This window comes from Arvicanthis niloticus, chromosome 8 (assembly GCF_011762505.2).
Source record: "Arvicanthis niloticus isolate mArvNil1 chromosome 8, mArvNil1.pat.X, whole genome shotgun sequence".
Lineage (NCBI taxonomy): Eukaryota > Metazoa > Chordata > Mammalia > Rodentia > Muridae > Arvicanthis > Arvicanthis niloticus.
The window spans coordinates 63,574,311-63,595,084 of record NC_047665.1 but is presented as its reverse complement, the minus strand read 5'-3'; the positions used below and the strand labels follow the sequence as shown (position 1 = coordinate 63,595,084).

Here is a 20,774-nt window from a genome sequence, read left to right as displayed (position 1 = left end):
TGGATGCATGGTTGGCAAATGTATTTGCTTGTGCAATGGTGCTGAATTTGTGTTTTGTTAGCCTCCCACCCAAGTAACTGGAAAATATCCATGAGATGAGAGAATGCTTCTCTGGGCTGGCTTTCAGTCTGGCGTGGGGACCAGCTTGCAGGGTGCAGGGTACAACTCATTTAACCTCATTCTGTTACTCGGGGCCATTTGCAAAAGAGGATAGGGTGGTAGTCACCAAAGGGTTTTTTTTTTTTTTTTTTTAGGATTAGAAACTATGTAAACTTTAGTGTTGCTGGAAAGGTACACAGGCTTTAAAGGCCAGACTCTCTGTGAGACCTTTGTTACACACAGAGTAACAATGATAATGACAGCAACCGGCACATTCCAGCATCCTTACTTAGGATTGTAGAGTCTGTATTCCAACTTCTTGTTCCTTTAAATGTTCTAGAACTACACAGCTGCATCACACACACACACACACACACACACACACACACACACACACACACCAGTGGTCTGAGCGAATAATGAAGCTCAGAAAAATAATGTAGAACAGATGTGTTTGCTCTTAGAAAAATTATTTGAAATCTTAATAAACTCCTAAGATATTACCAAAGGATTTCTGTGCTCCTTCCACAGTTTCCCAAACTGTAGCACACCATCAAAACCCAGAAATGGACACTGACGGCAAACTGAGAACTAGCCGCAGACCTCACTGGATCTGAGTTATGAAGACATTTGGACACTGCTGACAGTGATAAGCCATCTGTTTTCAATGTGCTCTTGGAGGTGACATGCTATAGGCAGCTCATGACCAACAGACATGTATTAGACCTGTGTTATATTTGTGGCAAGTTATTGAGCAGAACTAAATTTTGTATTTCTGTTTCATTATTATTTATAAAAGAGAAACAATATCAAACAAAGAAGCCGGTATGAGGAAATACTCTAGCCCAGGGAGGAGCATTTATTTAAAATCCCCTAGCTGGGGAGATGACTTTGACATTTGGTGAAGTGCTTGCCTTACAAGCACAAGGACCTGAAATCAGTCCCCAGAACTCATAACAAAGCTGTGTGGTGGCATGAGACACAGGGATCTCTGAAGCTTTCCAACCAGTCACCTTAGCCAGGTGAGTAATTTCCAGATAAAAGTGAGTAGACCCTGTCTCAAAAGACAAGGTGACCCATGTCCTAAAGAGAACACCTAAGGATCATGTGTACATGTACCATATATATGCTTGCACGTACACATAGAACATCCCAAATTCAGAATTAATCAGGTGTGTGTGTGGGGGGGGCAAGGGTACCATGGTGTGTGTGGCATTCAGAGGCCAGTCTTAGGTGTGGGTCCTTGCCTTCTACCTTGCATGGTCTCTTGGTTTTTCTTGCTCTGTGCCCTGGGCTAGCTCAATCATGAGCTTCCTGAAACTCACCTGTCTCTACCTCTCATCTTGCCTTAACAACTCAGGGATCATATAAGTGTTAAGGAGTCCAGCTTTTAACATTCAGAATTGTGTCTTTGCCTCACACAGGAAACACTTTATCCGTCAAGCCGGCTCTCCACCATTATATGAGTTATTCTAATGGATACATTTCAGCTCTGGAGAGGTTTCCTTTTAGTCATTCTGTTGGCAGTATCCATCCTCCACCAGCCTTCTAGCTGCTCAGTGTGCTGTCCTGTGGGCTGGCACCCAAAGCAAGAGTTGAGGGCTCAGAGTGCTTTTCATTTCTTCCTCTTAGCAAGGAGTTGGACACGAAGTAACAGCAAGGTAGCTGTAATGACAGAGTGAAAAGGAGACAGTGAGGCTGTCCCTAGTAGCTGGGTTTCCTTCTGCCTTCCTGATTATTAGTTACCTATACGGCTGTACAATGACGTATTGTAGCACAGGTCCTAAAGGAAACTAGAAAACCCATATGGGCATTGGCATCTCCTAGTTTTTGTGTATCATAAGAATTTATTTATAAAAGTCAGCTGGACAAGCACCATCCTTTAGTCTCTCTCTGGTGCGGTGTCTACCATCACTTCATGAACTATCAGTACAGTCACAATAATGAGCCTTCTTCTGAACTCATGTCCTGGAAGCATCTCTAGGCATGCAGGGATCATGGAGAAGATTTTCTCAGTGCAGGGGGACCATGAGGGTTACTGTAGTGTGAGTTGGGATGCATTAGAGGGAAATCGGTGGGCATGAGAATTTTGGGGGGAAACATATGGACAAGACTAGGTTAATAGATGGGGAAGTTACCATACTGAGTTGGGTGTTCTTTGACTAAAGGCAGTCCAGAAATTTGGGCAAAGAGCTTTAACTTTGGAACAGAACTGATTTTCACTAGAATGTTCTGCTACTGTGTTTGTTTGGGTTTTTGTTTTGTTGTCTGGCTGCCATGGCAAAAGTAAATTGTGGGGAAAGGGATTCACAGCTCCAGGTTATAGTTAATCATAGCAGAGACACCACAGTGGCAGAAAATTGAAGGGGACAGAGAGCACTGGATGGCATGCACATTCACTCAGCTTGCTTTCTCTGCTCTTTCACAGTTCAGACTCCTCCTGCCTAGGGAATGGTACCACCCACACTGGGCAGATCTTCCTACCTCAATTAACACAATCAAGATAGTCTCCCACAGGCATGGCTCACAGGCTAGCGGCTCTCAAACTTTCTAATGCTGTGCCCCTTTAATAGAGTTCCTCATGTCATGGTGACCCCCCCAACCATAAAATTATTTTCATTGCTACTTCATAATGGTCATTTTGCTACTGTTATGAATCATAATGTAATTTTCCAAGTCTTAGGTATAGCCTGTGAAAGGGCTGTTCAACCCACAAAGGGGTCATGGCTCACAAGTTGAGACCCTCTGTCATAGGCCAACCTAGACTACTCTACCCCAACTCCTGAGCCTTCCTTCCCAGATGATTCTAGATTGTCAGGTTGGCCATTCAAGCTAGCCACCACAGCCACTGCCCAGCTGCATGCTTTGGATCGGGTTCCTTAGCTCTCTCTACCTTTCATGTTTCGTGTTCATCCTATGACAATAGAACGTCTCCTCCTTTGATGTGCTGAGATAAGGTCTCCCTGTGTCTCAGCCTAACCTTGGATGTGAGTATCTTGAGTACTGGTATCACAAGCATATGACACCATGACAAACCAATCCTAGACTGTGACAAAGATTCTCTCAGGTACTAGGCTTCTCATCTCTTGGGTCCATCTGTTGTTCCCTTCTTGTAAAATTTAGTATTAGCCAGCCTGCTTTCCCATCGTGGTTATCCACTCTAGATATCTGCCCGGGTGTGGTCATGCTTCACTGCCCTACAAGTGGTGTGCGAGCAACCTGACCTGTTTTCAGTAAGAATCCTCCTGGATAACTTTAGCTAGGTTCCTATCCCCAGTGCTTCATCTTGGTAATTGTCACCATAGGAGACACACACACACACACACACACACACACACACACACACACACTGCTCCTTGCTTATAAAGGATTGTTTGTCTCTGCTGAGTCGAGAGTGAGCAAAATATATCTCCCCCACTATAAAATTCCACTGCAACAGTCCCTATTGCAATGCTCTTAAATAGTCTTTGCTGTTGTGTTTTAACACGGCATTGGATTTTTTTTTCTTTAATAAACAAAGGTGGGGAGGGGGAGAGATCACCCAGGGCCCCTATCAGTGAAAACCTCTTTACCCCTTCCCTCCTAAAGCGATACAAGCAGGATTGAACCAGTGGCGTTGGGCCTTTGGCAGTCAACCTTAGGTGTTGTTACCCTTGACCTGTAAGTCTGGCTGTCACATCTACCCTGGGGGAAGTCAGAGGATAGTGGCTTGGACAGCTGCAGGATGAGAGGTCACACCCTAGACTCAAACGCTTCCCGTGGACCCGCAGGTAAGCCAGCGTGACGTCGAAGGCCTCCTGTCTGCAGGAACAGCTGCAGGGAACAGCAGCCACGGAGCCCAAGGCGCGGGGGTCCAGGGGCGCCGGGGACTCCCGCAGCGCGGCGGCCACCAGGTGGCACCACGGGCCCGGGGCCCGAGCGCTCCCGCGGGCGGGGGGCGGGGCAGGAAGAGGTTAAGGCGCCGGCGGAGCGGCCGCGGCGGTCTGGGGAAGCCCGGCGCGGGGCGCGGAGGAGGGAGCGGCCGGCTGCGGGGCCCCGGCCAATCGGGCGGCTGGCCGGGCGCGCGGAGCCACAGCGCCATGGAAGGAGGCGCGGCGCCCGGCCGCCCGTGACCGAGCGTGGCGAGCCCGAGCGGCCCGCTGCGCCCGCGGCGCGGAGATGAGCAGGTCCGCTGCGCTGCTGCTCTGCCTGCTCGGCTGCCACGTTTGGAAGGCGGTCACCAAGACGCTGCGGGAGCCCGGCGCGGGAGCCCAAGGTCGGTGGGCGGTGGCGGGGCCGTGGGGGAAGACGCTTTTGTGTCGCGCCCGGGCCTGGCGCGGCGGCGGTGGCGGCTGGACCCGGGCCGCATTGTGGCGGAGGCCCAAACGGCTCGACCTGCACCGCGGTCTCGCAGACCCCCACGTCGCGATACCCCCCGGGGGGGGCGGCGCTGCCCTGGGAACACGCTGGGCCCGCGGCGCAGGTGCTCCCCGGGGATCTGGGTGGCACCAGCTGCTCTGGCTGCCTCCTGGGTGGCAGCCGCTGGTGACTCTTTGGCTTACATCCGAGGTGCTTTCTTTTATGCATGACTCGGACACGCGGCTCCATCGCCTCTTCCCCCTCCCCTCCCCCCCCACACGCCACTGGAGGGAGAGACCTGGGACTGGCTGTCCCCCTCTGCTTCCCTCTCTGGGGTACCCGGAGCTCCGGTCCTGGAGTCCCAGCGCGAAGGCTGCGCCCGGCCCTTTTGTTGTGGCGGGGAGGGGGTGGCCGCCGCCCCAGGGTGCCCCTTGCGCCCTGGCGACCCTAGGTCTGCTGCTGCAGTTTAGGAAAGTTTCGGGGTCTTCTCCCCCCTCCCCCTTTATCCTACGTGGATTTCAGACCTTTAGGGATTTGTTGAGCAGCCACAAGGATCATCATGAGAAGAGAGAAAACTGGAACTGGGAAACCGTGATCACTTAAAACCATTTCCATGTCTGTCTGTCGCCAGCTCCTACCTTTTGTCTAATCTTTGGCCTCTTACAAATCTGCTTTCCAGCTGTACAAGTAACGTGGTCGCCACCAAGAACGGCCACACGCTTAAAAAAAAAAAATCTGAATTTATTTGAGGACAACCCTGAAGCTTCCTTGACATGGTTTTGTGAGGACAAAGTCGAATGTTTCTCTGTTGCCTTTTTCTGAGGAGCGACTAGAGCCAACCTATGAGCATGTGTGAATTCAGCCAGACATCTCTTACCCAGGGTAAATTTGGTTAGGGAGGGGCCTTCACTGGTCTTCTGTGAGCTCCTGCAGGCACTCAAACCCTTGCCAAGATTCTTGGCAGAAAGGTGTGCCCTGCTAATAAGTTAGCCTTAGACACTGAATGAGGGAGTGCCCCATCCCAATATCTCTGCCTCATTCTTCTTTCCATCCTTTGAAACTTGGAACCAGGGAAGCCTTGACTTCCACCCGTTTATCCTCTTGGTGTCTGTTGACAGTCTGAGTTCAGTTAATGATGTTGGAGGTTTTCATGTTCAATGCTTGCTGAATCGCTGGTTGGCATCTTTTAAATACATTGCTGCAACCATAGTTGACAGAAAAATACGTCCATTAGGAATTGGGTGTGAATTTGGTAATGTATGTTATGGAAGGAAGGCATTAGCAGGGTACCAAGTGACCTGTAAGTCTCAGTAGGAGGGGGATACTTATGGCATTAGCTCATCAGTATCGAATGATAGCCTCTTCCATTTATACCCCACCGCTTTTTGAATCAGCCTTTTAAATATGTGTGCCTCAGTGAGGCCATTATTTTCGAAGGGCAGGTTGGGTGTTTGTTTTTGTTTTTGTTTTTGTTTTTTTGTACTTGAAAAAGCAATACCTGGAAATAATGAATTCGTGCATTTATAAAATAGTAAAAGACATGGCTTCAATTGGAAAAAAAATCATGGAAGAAAAAAAACAATAAAACCTTACTGGCTTCAGGTCTAAGACTATGTTTTATTAAGATCTTACTGCTAAACCCCCAGATGTGGAATTTCCCAGGAAGCAGGAGAGAGATGAGCAACCTGTGAGACTATTTATGCCCTGGCTAGGTATATCCTCAAGTTTCAGTAGAAGATGGACTATCTTGGGATTGTGTTCCCCTTGGATTTCTTTCTTCTAGTAAGGGTGGATTTTTAAGGAGTCAGTCTCAACACGTGTACCAGACGTCTCTGAAACACCACCTGGCACCTGGATCTTGAGCTGGTTGGGTCTGTCACTGAGGAAATGGACAATTTCTCTTGTCATTTGAGGGTACCTTTAAACTGCTGAGTTCTTCAAAGCTTTTGGATAGCTATCATTCTGATAACATGATTTACCAGCTCATGTTTTCTCGGCTCTCCGAGATCTCTATACCAGGAAGATAAGTACTATGTTTAACTTCAGTGTGCATAGGTAAGCTGACCATGAAGTTGCTTGGCACAGATAGTCCTTGCTGAATGAGGGAAAGTTGGCACTGCTGAAGTATATACCACAACGTAGCCCGAGGTCTTTTATCTACATGTATTTTAGGAAGTTTGTATACTTCCTCAGAAAATCCAATTTGTAAGCGCTTTGCTTTTGTTACGGAAAGGAGCTTGAGTTATAGTTTAAACAAACTATAGAAACAGCTTGGCTATTCAGAAAAACTACTGAAATCTCAAACATACAGAAAGCGTCCACTCAAGGATTACTGGTAGTTCCCAGGACTCGACGGTACCTCCTTCAATGGTACCTCCTTCAATAAGTGAAACTTTGTTGTGATATCTAGGGAAACTAACATCTGCAAAGTTTCCTTCTATTGCTTGGCCCTTTAAATATTCATGATAAAAAAAAAATGAAGGCTTGGCTTACTGGCTGTAGCTGCTTTGAATCTGCAGAGTGACTTGCACAAGGCAACAGTTAGTGGCCTTGTGACCAGCTGTGACTGTAAACTCTCTCTGTTTCGTCTGCACTGTACCACAGTCTATAGGATCATTTTGTGGGGAATCTTACAGAAGGCATTATTTAACCGTGTTGACTAACGACTTTCCGTGCCTCTTACAAAACCACACCGAGAGGGAATTGATAGAAGATGCTTCTCAGAGGAGGAGCTATGCAGATGGACTCTGGAAGGCTTTTTTTTAAGCCCTATACCCCGGGGGCCAAGAGAAGGGTCAGCATCAGGTGGAGGACTTGGTGCCGAGACTCTTGGCATATGGTCTTTGTTTTGTTATTATCAGACGGGAAGGTAGAGCGAATGTCAACTTTTCCATAATCTCAGCAAATCTATCATGTGCTGCAACAGTCGAGGGAATGTCTGGCTGTTTCTCTTTCGGAGAGGCCTGACTTCTAAGGAACTTAAACTTTAATTGTCGTTATAGATTCAGTTGGAAGACAGAGAAGCAATGGCTGGGGAGGCAGGGGGAGCAGGTAACAGGAAGTGCAGCCAACAAAGCCTACATCTTCCTTAGCCTAGGGCAGTAACATCTAAGTACAGCTCATGGGCTCACATCTGGGGTCATGGACAAGTTGGACTTAGGAAGGCCACTGGGCTTCAGAAAGAGGGTGTGTGTGTGTGTGTGTGTGTGTGTGTACATACATATATGTTTGTATGTATTTCTCACCCTTCTCATCTTATAATCTAGTTGAAAAATAAATCAGCTAGAAGATATCACTGATGTCCCTTGTATGTAATTAGCCAAGCATCTTTAAAGTAAGGTCGAATATACAGGATAGAAAGGCTAGTCCGCCACGCTTCTTGGTATTTTAGATGTTAACCACAGTGCGCTTGAGGAGTTGGGCTGATGACATCAGCACCCAACACCTCCCAACACTCCATGCTCCCAGAAATGCTACTAAGTAGAAGAAGGCCCGTTGTACATAGACTAGGCAGCACTGTCACTGTAGTGAGTTCCAGTCTCAGTTTGACACCCAAATGACGATGAGCACGTCAGGTAAGGCTGTCTCGTATTGGGTGATCTGTTTGGGAAGGTAGACTGTCATAAATATAAGTTTAATATAGTCATCAAATATTTTAAAACCCATTATTTTTCACAAAACATAAAAGTGTGAATAGCCTCCAGAGTAAAGACTACGAGCTGGTTTGGAATTGTGGAAAATAGCCACGAGAGTAAGAAGGGAGGTCTGGGCACAGACGCTTTGCCAGTGGGTTTGTTAAAGCTGCTGTCTGTCTTGTCTGTCCTGCTTTCCGCTCTCTCCCACAGGACAGGGGACTCTCTTGAGTTCAAGGAGGAAGGACTCACCTATTTTCGAGTCAAATGAGCACCTTTATTTGCTTGCTCATTTTCTTGAGTTTAGGATTTGAATAGAAAAAAAAAAGTACTGAATTTATGATGAGAGGGTTTTTTTTTTTTTTTTTATGTCATTCTGGCAGAACTGGAGGAGAGACCGAACACCACTTTGATTAAATCTGTCCTGCGTCTTGTCTCAGTGGACAGTGGTTGTGCTCTGGCCGCTCATCTGTACCACTCTACTGTCACGATAAAGAGTCTGATAGAGACCTTTCCTAATGGAAATTTGTCTCACTGAAGAAATTAACCCGTCTGTGCGTCTGTGCGTCTGTGCGTTGTGTCTTTATATTTTCTTAGTAGTAACATTTGCTGTTTTGTCAATTAGATATTGATCGTTGTTACTTTTTTTAGTAATTTAGATGAGGGCTTGGCTGGGTCGTTGATTACAGTTTCTTATCAATAAGCTTTTAGAGGGTGGACTTTTAAAATTTCGAGCCAGAGACGGTGTCTAGGGGCTCCTGTGGTTAGGCGGATGGATCCTCAGGCTAGTCTATGGTCTGTGCCCTGTTACCTTTCTTACTGCTTTCTTTTGTTACCTCTGCAGTCCCTTTTCCATTGCGTTGTGTCTGTGTGTGTAGTGTATGTTGTACGTGTGTGTGCATATGTGTAGAGGACAAAAGTCAGTATCAGTTGCCTTTTTCAATGGCTTTGGACCCTTTTTTTTTTTTTTTTTTTTTTTTTTTTTTTTTTTTTTTTTTTTGCCACGGTCTCTCACTGAGCCTGGAACTTGGTGTTTCAGCTAGACTGGCTGACCCACAAGCCCCTGGAACCTGCCTGTCTCCACCCCTCCGGTTCTGGAGGCACTGACATGTGCTACCATGTCTGGCTTTTTACATTGTTTCTGGGGATCCAGACATCAAGTTCCCATGCTTGTGTGATAGGCACATCACCTACTGAGCTACCTCCTCAGCTTTGCCACGACATAATTGTAGAGCCCAGAGATAAGAGGGCGGGTGTAAGATGACAGTCCTATAGTCTAAGTTGGATCATGCCTGCTCCGGAGAACAGAGAAGCTAACTTCCCTGCTACTAGGAATTCCAAAAAAAGGAGAAAACTGCGGTGTTAGTTACTACTGAGCCATTGTGACCAAGTACTGGTCAGAATCAACTTAAGTAAAGAGGGGTTTAGGCCGGCTCATAATTTCTTGGTAGCTGTGGCAGAGCTATTCAGTCTGTGACAGCGAGAATGTGACTTGCTGTTCACATCATGGTAGACCAGGAAAAGGGATGGTTAGACTGGAAGTAGGGCTGGCCTATGACCTTCAAAGACAACACTGTGACCCAGTTCTGTGAAGTCAGGCTCCACCTCCTAAGGGCTCCCCAGCCTGTCAGATCAGCATGGCTAAGTGACAAGCATTCAAAACATGAACCTGAGAGGTCATTTCAGGTTCAAACCAGAACTGTTGAGCACCTGTGTTCTCCATTCTTCTCAGGAATGGTTTGGGGCAGTGCTCTTTAGTACCAGGCTTGGGCCATACAAGAAAAACATAAGACCGCTTATGTAATGCCTAAAGCTGTGCTTAGAAGTGCTAAACTTAAAACTGAATTTTTAAATTTTGGGCCTGAGAACTTAGGAGGTAGGTGAGGCTCTTCAAAAAAAAAATATTGGTGATTTATTAAAGTCTTCTAGTTGTAAGTATTTGTGGTATCACTTAGTATTTTATCAGTGTATTAGGAACAGGTGCCCTCATAGGAAAAAATAATAGCTATTAGCTAACATGCACTGGGTGCTTGCTGTCATGTGAAGTGACTTCATGAGTTAGCGTGTGTGGCACCGGGATTCACCTGTCTCTACCTCCCCAGCCACAGGGTTACAAGTAGCAAGGCGTACACCCAGATTTTGTATATGGATTCTGCGGGTTGAACTCGGGGCTTCATGCTTATATAGAAGAACTTTGCCAACTGAGACATCTCCCCAACCCCTCAATGAGTCTTTTTGTTTAATGAAGAATATATATCATTTTCATTGTATAGAAAAAGAATGTGGGACCCAGAGGTGGCAAACCACCTTCTCCAAATCACAGAGCAACGAGTAGCACCCACTGTGTCCCCGAGACTGCCCTTGGACTGTGTTGTTTTATGACTGGGAGGGTCAAATTTGACTTTGAGCAATCTCGATCATCATAGTATCTTGCCAACATAAATAAGAGTCTCTTAATGGCTCTGAACTTTTATGAAGACAGACAACAGTATCGCCTGTGTGGCCCCTTTTTGACTTATCCAAAGTGACCTCCAACAGACATTTGTGGAGCATCTCCTCAGAACAAAGCTTGGATCCAGATTTGGAGAAGAGATGAGAAACTCATGTAAATAACTCTCAGAGGCTCGTGAGGGAGGGCTATAGAGCTGGGTGGGGTCGTGGGCCCGGAGAATCTTCTGGCTTGATTTCAAAGCCCATTAGAGCTTGGCAAACTGTTTTCATAAGAAGAGAAATGTGTTTGAACCCAACTATCAGGAGATGGAGGATGGGAAGGATGTGGTCCTGCGTAAAACATTGAGGTATGCTTGGATCCTTGGAACTTAATGAGATGCCCTTTTCTCTGCAGCACAAGGAGAAAACTTTATTTGCTCTCAAATTTGTGTCAAATGCTACTTTATCAGGGTTTGGGATACTTGAAAAAGACTTGAACTTTTTCTTTCTAAAACAATCTTTCCTTTTCCTTTTGCTTGTACAATGATCTAAGAAATTTACTTTCATAAAAATGATGGTTTTATGCAACTGAAAAAATTGTTTTCTAACCTGTTTCATGAAAAAGTTTTACAAAGAAAATGGGAAGAACTTTGTAGTGACTACTTAAACACACTAGGTTCTACCGATGATATGTTACTGAACTTGCTTTATTATTTATCTCCTTATTGACACATTCTCACCATCAATTAATTGTGATTTTTTTAAAATGAATTTTAAAGATTTATATATTTATTTATTTTATGTATATGAGTACACCATTGCTCTCTTCCGACACACAAGAAGAGGGCATCAGATCCCATTACAGATGGTTGTGAGCCTCCATGTGGTTGCTGGGAATTGAACTCAGGAACTCTGGAAGAGCAGTCAGTGCTCTTAACTGCTGAGCCATCTCTCCAGCCCCTTGAATGCATTTTAAATATGTGTTTGGTATCAGTAGTCTTTCCCCCAAATACTTCAGCATGAATATCGTTAGTGCTTAGTGTTTCTTTTTTTCTTAGGGAAATTTACATGTCAGGAAATAAGTTATTTCTGTTAACATTTGCAAACACCTGTGTACCTCAAGTCCCTTTCAAGGTATTAAATATTTACAGTACTTCAGAAAGTCTGTCATTCCTTGTCCCAAATAGTCCCTGTGCCTGTCATTCAAGAGCAACCATACTTCTGACATTTTTTCTTCCATAGATTATTTTTTTGTTGTTTCCGTTCTCTTCCTAGAACTTTAAATGAATGAAACCGATAGGATGTATCCCGATGTCTGCTGTTCATCAGAACAGGTTTTGAGGTCTACCCATGTTATAGAAACAGAAACACAGTCATTCCCTTCTTTATTGCTAGTTTTCCATTCTTTAACTACAGTAGGTTGTTTATCCATTCGTCTACTGATGGAGACTTATACTGATTAGTTTTATGACAACCTGGTACAAGCCAGAGTCGTCTGAAAGGAGGGAACCTCAATTGAGAAAATGACTCCCTAAGATCCATCTGTAAGGTATTTTCTTGATTACTGATTGATAGGGGTGGGTCCAGCCCACAGTGGGTGGTACCATCCCCGGGCTGGTGATCCTGGATTCTATAAGAAAGCAGGTTGAACAACACATAAGGAGCAAGCCAGTAAGCAGTACTCCTTCATGACCTCTGCATCAGCTCCTGCCTCCAGGATCCTGCCTTGTTTGAGTTCCTGTCCTGACTTCCTTCAATGAAGGACCATAGTAGAAGTTGTAATAAACCCTTTACTCACCAACTTGTTTTTCGTCGTGGTGTTTCCTTGCAGCAGTAGAAACCCTGCCTAAGACAGTACTCAAGCCACTTCTAGCTTTATCTGTTTTGTTAATATGGTTTGGACAGACATTTTACAGTTCTTTTGTGCACATAGTTTTCATTGCCCTTGAGCCATACTTAGAAGTCATTGGGAGGATGGCTCAGTTGCTAAAGTTCTTGCCAAGGACCTGAGTTTGGTCCCCAGAACCAACATAAAAATGTATGTAATTATAATGCCAGAGCTGGGAAGGTGGGACAGGATGCTCTCTGGGACTTGCTGGCCAGCCAGCCTGGACCAGCTGGAGAGCTCCAGCCCAGGGAGAGACCCTGATCTAAGAGAGTAGATGATGTTCCCTGGATGACACCCAAAGTTGTCCCCAGGCCTTCACACACAAGCAGGCAGACACACACACTCACATGTACACACACACACACGCACAGATGCACACACACACAGGCACACACACACACAGGCACACACACACACACACAGGCACACACACGCACACACACGCACAGGCACACACACACAGGCACACACACGCACACACACGCACAGGCACACACGCACAGGCACACACGCACAGGCACACACACACACACAGGCACACACACGCACACACACACACACACGCACACACACGCACACGCACACACACGCACAGGCACACACGCACAGGCACACACACACACACACGCACACACACGCACAGGCACACACACACGCACACACACGCACAGGCATGCACACACACACAGACACACACACACGCACACACACACACACATACGCACACACACGCACACACACGCACACACACGCACACACACGCACACACACACGCACACACACGCACACACACGCACACGCACACACACGCACAGGCACACACGCACAGGCACACACACACACACACACACACACACGCATACACACGCACAGGCACACTGCGTGCGCATATGAGCACACACACACTGAAATGTTTGTAAACTAAAATCACTTTTCAACAGAGTAGGCAAATGTTTAGTTGCATAAGAAAGTCCTAGAAGTTTTTAAATTTTGGTTTTATCTTTCTATTTTCTCATTAAAAATATACAAAATATTGTCTTGTTTCATTCTCTAAACATTCGCTTTTGTTCATCTTCTTAATTTTAGCTATTTAAAAGACAGGTTTCTTTACATATGTATTTAATGAAAATATATTTAGCATATATGTTTTACTTTCCAGATGTTACTTGAGTTTTTGATGTGTTGAAACATTTTTAGAAACCAAAATTAAAGCTTAGATAATGTATTTACTTTTACTGTCAATAACATTAGAAGGCAAATGTTTTCCCCCTTTGGTATTTAATTAGTTCTACAATGCCATCAAATTATTTAGGTAATTATCTTGTCTGACCATGGAGAATCACTGTATCACACACCTGTCAGGTAAGCTGTTGTGTATAGGTATACATGAGCATGTGTGCACATGCATGTGTGCGCGCACCTGTGTGTCACCTCATCTGGGATGAAGAGGGACTGGAACAGAGACAATTTGTGGGCTGTTTCAGTGCCATTTTCTTTCTTATAAGACACATGCCACCTACGGATGCCAGTTCCTCCACTCAAAAGGAGCCAAGACATCTTGCCTAAGGATGTTTTGCCATTATTTGGGCTCTTCATGAGTGCTGAGAGTCAGTTCTTTAAAATAGTTTAGTAGCTTTTAAAGGTTAAGATAATGGAGTTCTAAATGCATCCACAGGGGAAGGCAGAAGACTTGACCCAGTGTTGAGGGACCAGGAGATGGTGTTCTTTGTCTGCTGGTATGTTCCATGGCACAAGTATGATTCCAGTGGCAGCCTCTGGTATTGAGCCTCTGGTATTGATATCAGAGCAAGCCTGATATCCTGCAGAGTGTGTCCCTGAGGGAGGGAGAAGTGCTGGAGAAGAAACTTGAGCATAGGCTCAGGTTTCTTCAGGCCTCTCCCTGAGACTTAGAGCAACACTGCTGCTAGGTGCATTGTCTCAAAAACTGCACCCTCCCCCACTTGCAAGCATAGCCCTACTTCTGCTTGGGAAAGCAGAGGGGAACCTGGAGCACAGTGTGATATGGACAGGTTACTGTAGTACAATTGTGATCATACATGCACCATCTTGTCAGGCGAAGATGTGGGGACCCTCAGAGCCATCACTTACCTGCTCAGCATGGCACAAGACTGTTCCCATCCCAGGGGCTTTTACAAAGACAATCCCAGAGTTGATCACATTAATTGAGTCACCATCTGTATACATGGCCTTTCAGGTGAGCACACCTGGCCAGATGTGAAGAGCCACCCATATTTGGATTAAGGAAAAAGTGGATGCTGGCATCACCTTGCCCTCTTTGCAGCTGGCTTTTTTTCTAATTGCTTGGGTCTTTCCCAACTTTTCTGTTTGTGAGCTTCCTAATTATAGAAATTGCATAGAGAAAAGAGCCCTGTGCATGGGGTTGTGTGCACTGTTCTTCAGGTGGGGCTATTGCTCAATGCCCTTTTGTCTGGCTTCTTTGGACATTGCATAGACAGGTAGGATTAGTAGTGTAAATAGTCCCCCTTTGTTTGTTATTAAGCAGAGCATTGAGGTGTTTCTTTTTCAAGCACAGCCCAGTTTCCTGCTTCAGTGCTCAAGAGGCATGACCTTCAGCTCCTTTCTCCCTGTGCAGACCTAGTCCCCTCTGGGATTTAAAGTGGCAGGAAATCCTGTCCTGGAGGCTGCTGATCAGTCTGATGTCATTGTACATGTGCTTGGTTCTAACCCATCCTCCTCCAACACTGCCCTGTTGCCCACCCCTGGCCAGCTCCCTTCCCTCAGTCTCCCTTACACTTCATTTCAGTGCCCTTCTCTTCCCCGTGCTTAAGACCTCTTCCTCCCTCTCTTGATCACTTTCTAGTTTCATGACCTATACACACACATCATATTATATATATATATATATATATATATATATATATATATATATATATGATTTTCACAGGTGGCTGCACAAGTTTGCATTCAAACCAGAAGAGTACCTGGGTTCCCATTTCTCCACATCCCCATTAGCATTTGCTATCCTTAGCTTTCTTGATAACGGCCATCCTGAATGAAGTGAAATGGAGTCTCAGAACAGTATCAACTTACACTTCATGGCCATTTTCCCCTTGGAGGACTGTCTGTCCAGTTCATCAGCTCACTGATTGGTCAGGTCACTTGCTTTTTGATGGTTAGTTTTGTGCTTTTTATATATGCTAAATCTCTCTCTGACTTGTAGTTGACAGAAAGTGTTTTGTTTGTTTGCCTGTTTGTTTTCCACCATTATTTGTTTAAGCATCTCTTCTCTCTGGTGTCTGCTTCCTTTGCTGTGTAGAAGTCACATTAGTCTCTTCTCTGTTCTTCTTTTTATTAATTTTGTTGATCTCTTTGAAATACAGATGATCAAGAACAAATCCCCTTGCCACATACCTCCAACAACTGCTTATTGTTTGTAGGAGTAAATATAAATTCTTTTTAAATTTATTTTTTATTGGATATTTTATTTACATTTCAGATGCCATCTTTTTCCCCATTTCCCCTCCCTAGAAAACCCCTATCAAATCCCTTCCTCCTCCTTTTTGCTTTTGTGTAATTTTTTTTAATGTTGGTCAAAGGCTTTATAAGTTTGGTAATGCTCAATAACAAGATGCCCATACAGTCAGAAGTGTAACCCAATACCCAACCTAGATATACCAACTATCTTTGACTGGTGGAGACACTCGAACATCCACCTCCATCCCCCCCCCAAGTCTCCTAGCTCTTCCCCTCTTCTTATTCCTCCTTCTCCTCTCTGTACTCCTCCCACCTTAGCTCCTCTTACATATCACCCTTTCCTGTTAAAATAAAACTTCTCTCTCAAAATACAATTACAGCATAATTATACCAATTTGTGTCAGTAAGGTAAAAGATAGACCTAATACCCAGTCCATCATTTTGTTGACTAACCAGAACCACTGTCATCTCTCCTACCTAAAAAACTTAGTTCTGAACCTGGCTTTTTTCTTGGCTTTAGAATGAATGTCAGCTGAAAACACTCCTCTCAAATCTTTTCTCTCAAAGTAAATAGCTAGAATTGGCTATGAGACTATAAGTCTTCAACCCTGTTAGAAATACAGAATGACTGAGTTAACTGAAATTATGGGAAGCACAAAGCATAGCTTCTAAAACTTAGCCAATTTATAGAGACTGCTGAACACCTGGACAGTCCCTATACTACAAAACGTTGGAGCATCTGTTCTTCCGCCTTCTGGCCCAGGATCATCTGACAGACCTAGTGATGCAGAATTATTAAGGGCCGATCACTATGTCTTGGCAGATATAATCAGTTGACTATTCCACAACTGTGTCCTTTGCTGGACAGTAATTTGTCTGTAGATGAAAAGAGGCAATTCTCGCCTAGTGGCTGTCTCACCACAACTGGAGTAACGCCAAAGATGCACAATTTCTTCTTAGAATCCAAGACAGGAAGCTGTCAGTAGCAGACAGGTCTCTAATCAAAATGAACATTAATACAGAAATGTTTGTAACGTCAATTCTGTGGACTTCTGATGTTCTGAAAACCAACTATTTATGTAAGGCAATCTGGACTGTTGTCTGTTAACACCTCTCAGCTATTTCTAAATAAAATATAGAAAACACCCTAACAATAAATTCAGAGCCATGGATTTGCTATAGTCCCTTAACTCACAGGTTAACCTTCTCAAATCAGTTTAAAAAAGCTGAAGAAGGACTGTCTCTAAGCCTTGTACTCTTAAATGTATTATACAGGCGCAATGCCTATGATAGTAACAATATTCATCTCACTTTTATATTTATGAGAAGCTTGTACCAATAAAAACCTTAAATTTGAAATCAAAGTAAATTTTGTACCATTTAAGAAATTATAACTTCATCTTAATAACAATTATACATATTTCTATCAGTAAGTTATGGCTATGCAATAAATCCTAGCTAATCCTCCCTGTTCCACCAAAACCACTACTTTTCCCTAGAAAGACAGCCCAATATTAACCACCTCAGTCCCCAAGCCCAGGGAATAGGGGCACCGACTCTTCATTAACTTCTCCAAGTTGAATACGGGCGTTGAGATATTAAAAGAGGGGCAGGGGGAAGAGTAATTTGATAAGCCTCTGACTCTGTGTCTTCACTGCATCCAGCTGGAATTCCAGGACATCAGAGGTTCGAGAAGGTCTGCTCAGCTTGCCTGATGAGTAGATACACCAAGGCTGGTATTCTGCAATATACAATTCTCAAAACAAATTTTAGTATCAAGATAATCTTTTGTTTGAATTCTAGAATCTAGTCATCTGGCAGCCTGCCTCTGTCATGTCTAATCCATATAATTCTGGGAGTTTCTATGAGGGTGTGCCCCCACCATCCTCCCATTCCTGCCTCCCTGCTCTCGAATTCCTCACCCCTAGGGAATCCAAACCTTCAGGCACCAAGGCCCTCCACTTCCACTGATGCCTGGCAAGGCCACCCTCAACTACCTATACAGGTGGAGCCATGAGTCCCTCCCTTTGTGTTCTCGGGCTGGAGATTTTAGAATGGCTACTCCAGCTTGTTTCTTAGGACCATTTGCTTGAAAAATTGTTTTCCAGCCTTTTACTCTAAAGTAGGGTCTGTCTTTGTCACTGTATGTAGCAAAATGCTGGGTCCTGTTTACATATCTAGTCCATTAGCCTATGTCTTTTAATTGGGGAATTGAGTCCATTGATGTTGAGATATTAAGGAACAGTGATTGTTTTTTCCTGTTATTTTTGTTAGTAGAGGTGGAATTATCTTTGTGTGGCTATCTTCTTTTGGATTTGTTGGAAGAGGATTACTTTCTTGCTCTTTCTAGGGTATAATTTCCCTCCTTGTATTGAAGCTTTCCTGCTATTATCCATTTAATGCTGGGTTTGTGGGAAGATATTGTGTAAATTTGGTTTTGTTGTGGATTATCTTGGTTTCTCCATCTATGGTAATTGAGACTTTTGCTGGGTATAGTAGCCTGGGCTGGCATTTGTGATCTCTTAGGGTCTGTATGACATCTGTCCAGCATATTCTAGCTTTTATAGTATCTGGTGAGAAGTCTGGTGTAATTCTGATAGTCTGCCTTTAAATGTTACTTGGCCTTTCTCCCTTACTGCATTTAATATTCTTTATTTTTTTGTGCACTTGGTGTTTTGATTATTATGTGACAGGAGGTATTTCTTTTTTGGTCTAGTCTATTTGGCGTTCTATAGGCTTCTTGTATGTTTATGGACATCTCATTCTTAAGGTTAGGGAAGTTTTCTTCTATAATTTTGTTGAAGATTTTTATTGGCCCTTTAAGTTGGGAATCTTCACTCTCATCTATACCTATTATCCTTAGGATTGGTCTCCTCATTGTTTCCTGGATTTCCTGGATGTTTTGTGTTAAGAACTTTTTGCATTTTGCATTTTCTTTGACAGATGTGTCAATATTTTCTATGGTATCTTCTGCACTTGAGATTCTCTCTTTTATCTCTTGTATTCTGTTGGTGTCTATGACTCCTGATTTCTTTCCTAGGTTTTCTATCTCCAGGGTAGTCTCCCTTTGTGATTTCTTTATTGTTCCTACTTCCGTTTTTATGTCCTGGATGGTTTTATTCAATTACTTCACCTGTTTGGTTGTGTTCTCTTGTAATTCTTTAAAGGATTTTTGAGTTTCCTCTTTATGAGCTTCTACCTGTTTACCTGTGTTCTCCTCAAATTCTTTGAGAGTGTTATTTATGTCCTTCTTAAAGTCCTCTATCATCATCATTAGAAGTGATTTTAAATCTGAATTTTGCTTTCCCAGTGATATGGGAAATTCAGGACTTTCTTGTGTGGGAGAACTAGGTTCTAATGATGCCAAGTACCCTGGGTTGCTGATGCTTATGTTCTTGCACTTGCCTTTCACCATCTGGATCTCCTTAGTGCTACCTGCCCTGTCTCTGACTGGAGCAGACTGGGTGTTACTACTGGGGTTAGAGCTGGGGCCCAAGATCTGCTCAGTGCTCAGGGGCAGACAGGAAGGAACCAGTGCTCAGGGCCAGGAGTGACTTCCTGGGTCCTAGTGGGCCTCAGTTACTCCCTGTTTGGGGCTGGTGTTGCTGTCTCCTTACCTAAGATACTGCCTGGGTTAGAGCTCCTGGGAGGCCTGCTTCCTCTGGGTACTGTGAGATTGGGGACAGAGCTGCTGCCCGGGATCTGCTCGCCCAGATCGGGATCTGCCACATTAGTCTCTTCTTAGGATCATCCTGTGCTAGTAGAGTCTTCTTTACAAAGTCCTTGGCTCTGCCCACATCTCTAAAGTGTTTTTCTTGAGTTGTCCTGTAATTTCACAGTTTTTTGGTCCTTCTGATAGAGAGCGCTTTCATCCATGTTGAACTGAGTTTTGCTCAGGGTGAGTTACAGGGTCTGTGACAGCTTCATTAGCTTCCCCAGGATCATTTGTTAAAGAAGATATTTTTCCCATTATATGTTTTTGACACCCTTGTCAAAAGTTATCTATGTAAGTTTGTTTCTGAATCTTCCATTTGAGTCCACTGATTTACGTGCCTATTTTTTTTTTTTTAACCACTAGCATGTTGTTTGGTTACCATGGCTCTGTAAGATAACTTGGGATTTAGGTATTGTGGTGCCTCTAGCATTATCCTTTCTGCATAGGGTCTTTTATGCTTCCATATGAATTTGGGGGATTTTTTTACACTATTTCTGTGAACAGCACCATTGGAATCCTGAAATAGTTTGCATTAAATATGTAGACTAATTTTGGTAATATAGCCATTTCATAATACTAATTTTGACAATCTGTTAACAGGATTCATAGATATTTTATGCTATTGTAAGATTTTCCTCATTAACTACTTTCTTGGCATAATCATTATTGGGATATAAAAATTAATGATTTTTGTCAATTTTGTATCATACTATTTAGCTGAAAGTATTTATCAATTCTGAGAGCTTTCTGATGAAGTAGTTGGAGTCTTAAGCATTGGATCATGATTCCCCAGACAGGATAATTTTACTTCTTTTCATGTCTGTTTTCTTCTTCCTTGTCTTGTTGCCCTAAGACTTTGAGCACTATATTGGATAAGAGGAACACAGTGAATGTCTTCATCACATTGTAGGGTTTAGAGGAAATACACTCAGTATGTCTGCATTTAGGCTGACTAGAGGTAAATTTGCTACAGGTTCATCATATATAGCCTTTATTATGTTGATATATATCCCTTCTACTCCCCGTGTCTCCAGGACATTTATCAGGAAGGGATATGGACTTTGTTTAACCAAGTCCTTTTCTGCCAAGATTGTGATGATCAGATAATTTCTGTCATTAAGTTGATGTATGGTGTTGTTTATTTATTTGTGTATCTGCTCAATTAACTTTGCACTCCTGGTTTGAAAACAACTTGGTCATGGTGTATGAACTTCTT

At 43.9% G+C, this 20,774-nt stretch overlaps 1 protein-coding gene across 3 annotated transcripts in view; it reads left to right on the top strand.

Annotated features, from left to right (window-relative positions):
- The first annotated feature begins 920 nt into the window (after positions 1-920).
- The window catches only part of Fam171a1 (family with sequence similarity 171 member A1), a 128,537-nt gene continuing 108,683 nt past the window's right edge, over positions 921-20,774 (top strand). Inside the window, exon 1 of one of the 3 annotated variants that reach the window (XM_076939492.1) lies at positions 921-1,121. Coding sequence is in view for 2 of the 3 variants with exons in the window: in XM_076939491.1 (XP_076795606.1) it covers positions 4,258-4,354 (97 nt within the window). In the remaining variant the exon portion in view is untranslated. Of the gene's footprint in view, positions 1,122-4,103; positions 4,355-20,774 lie in introns of those variants that run through there. The other 2 variants (XM_076939491.1, XM_034510567.2) reach the window with 2 other exon arrangements.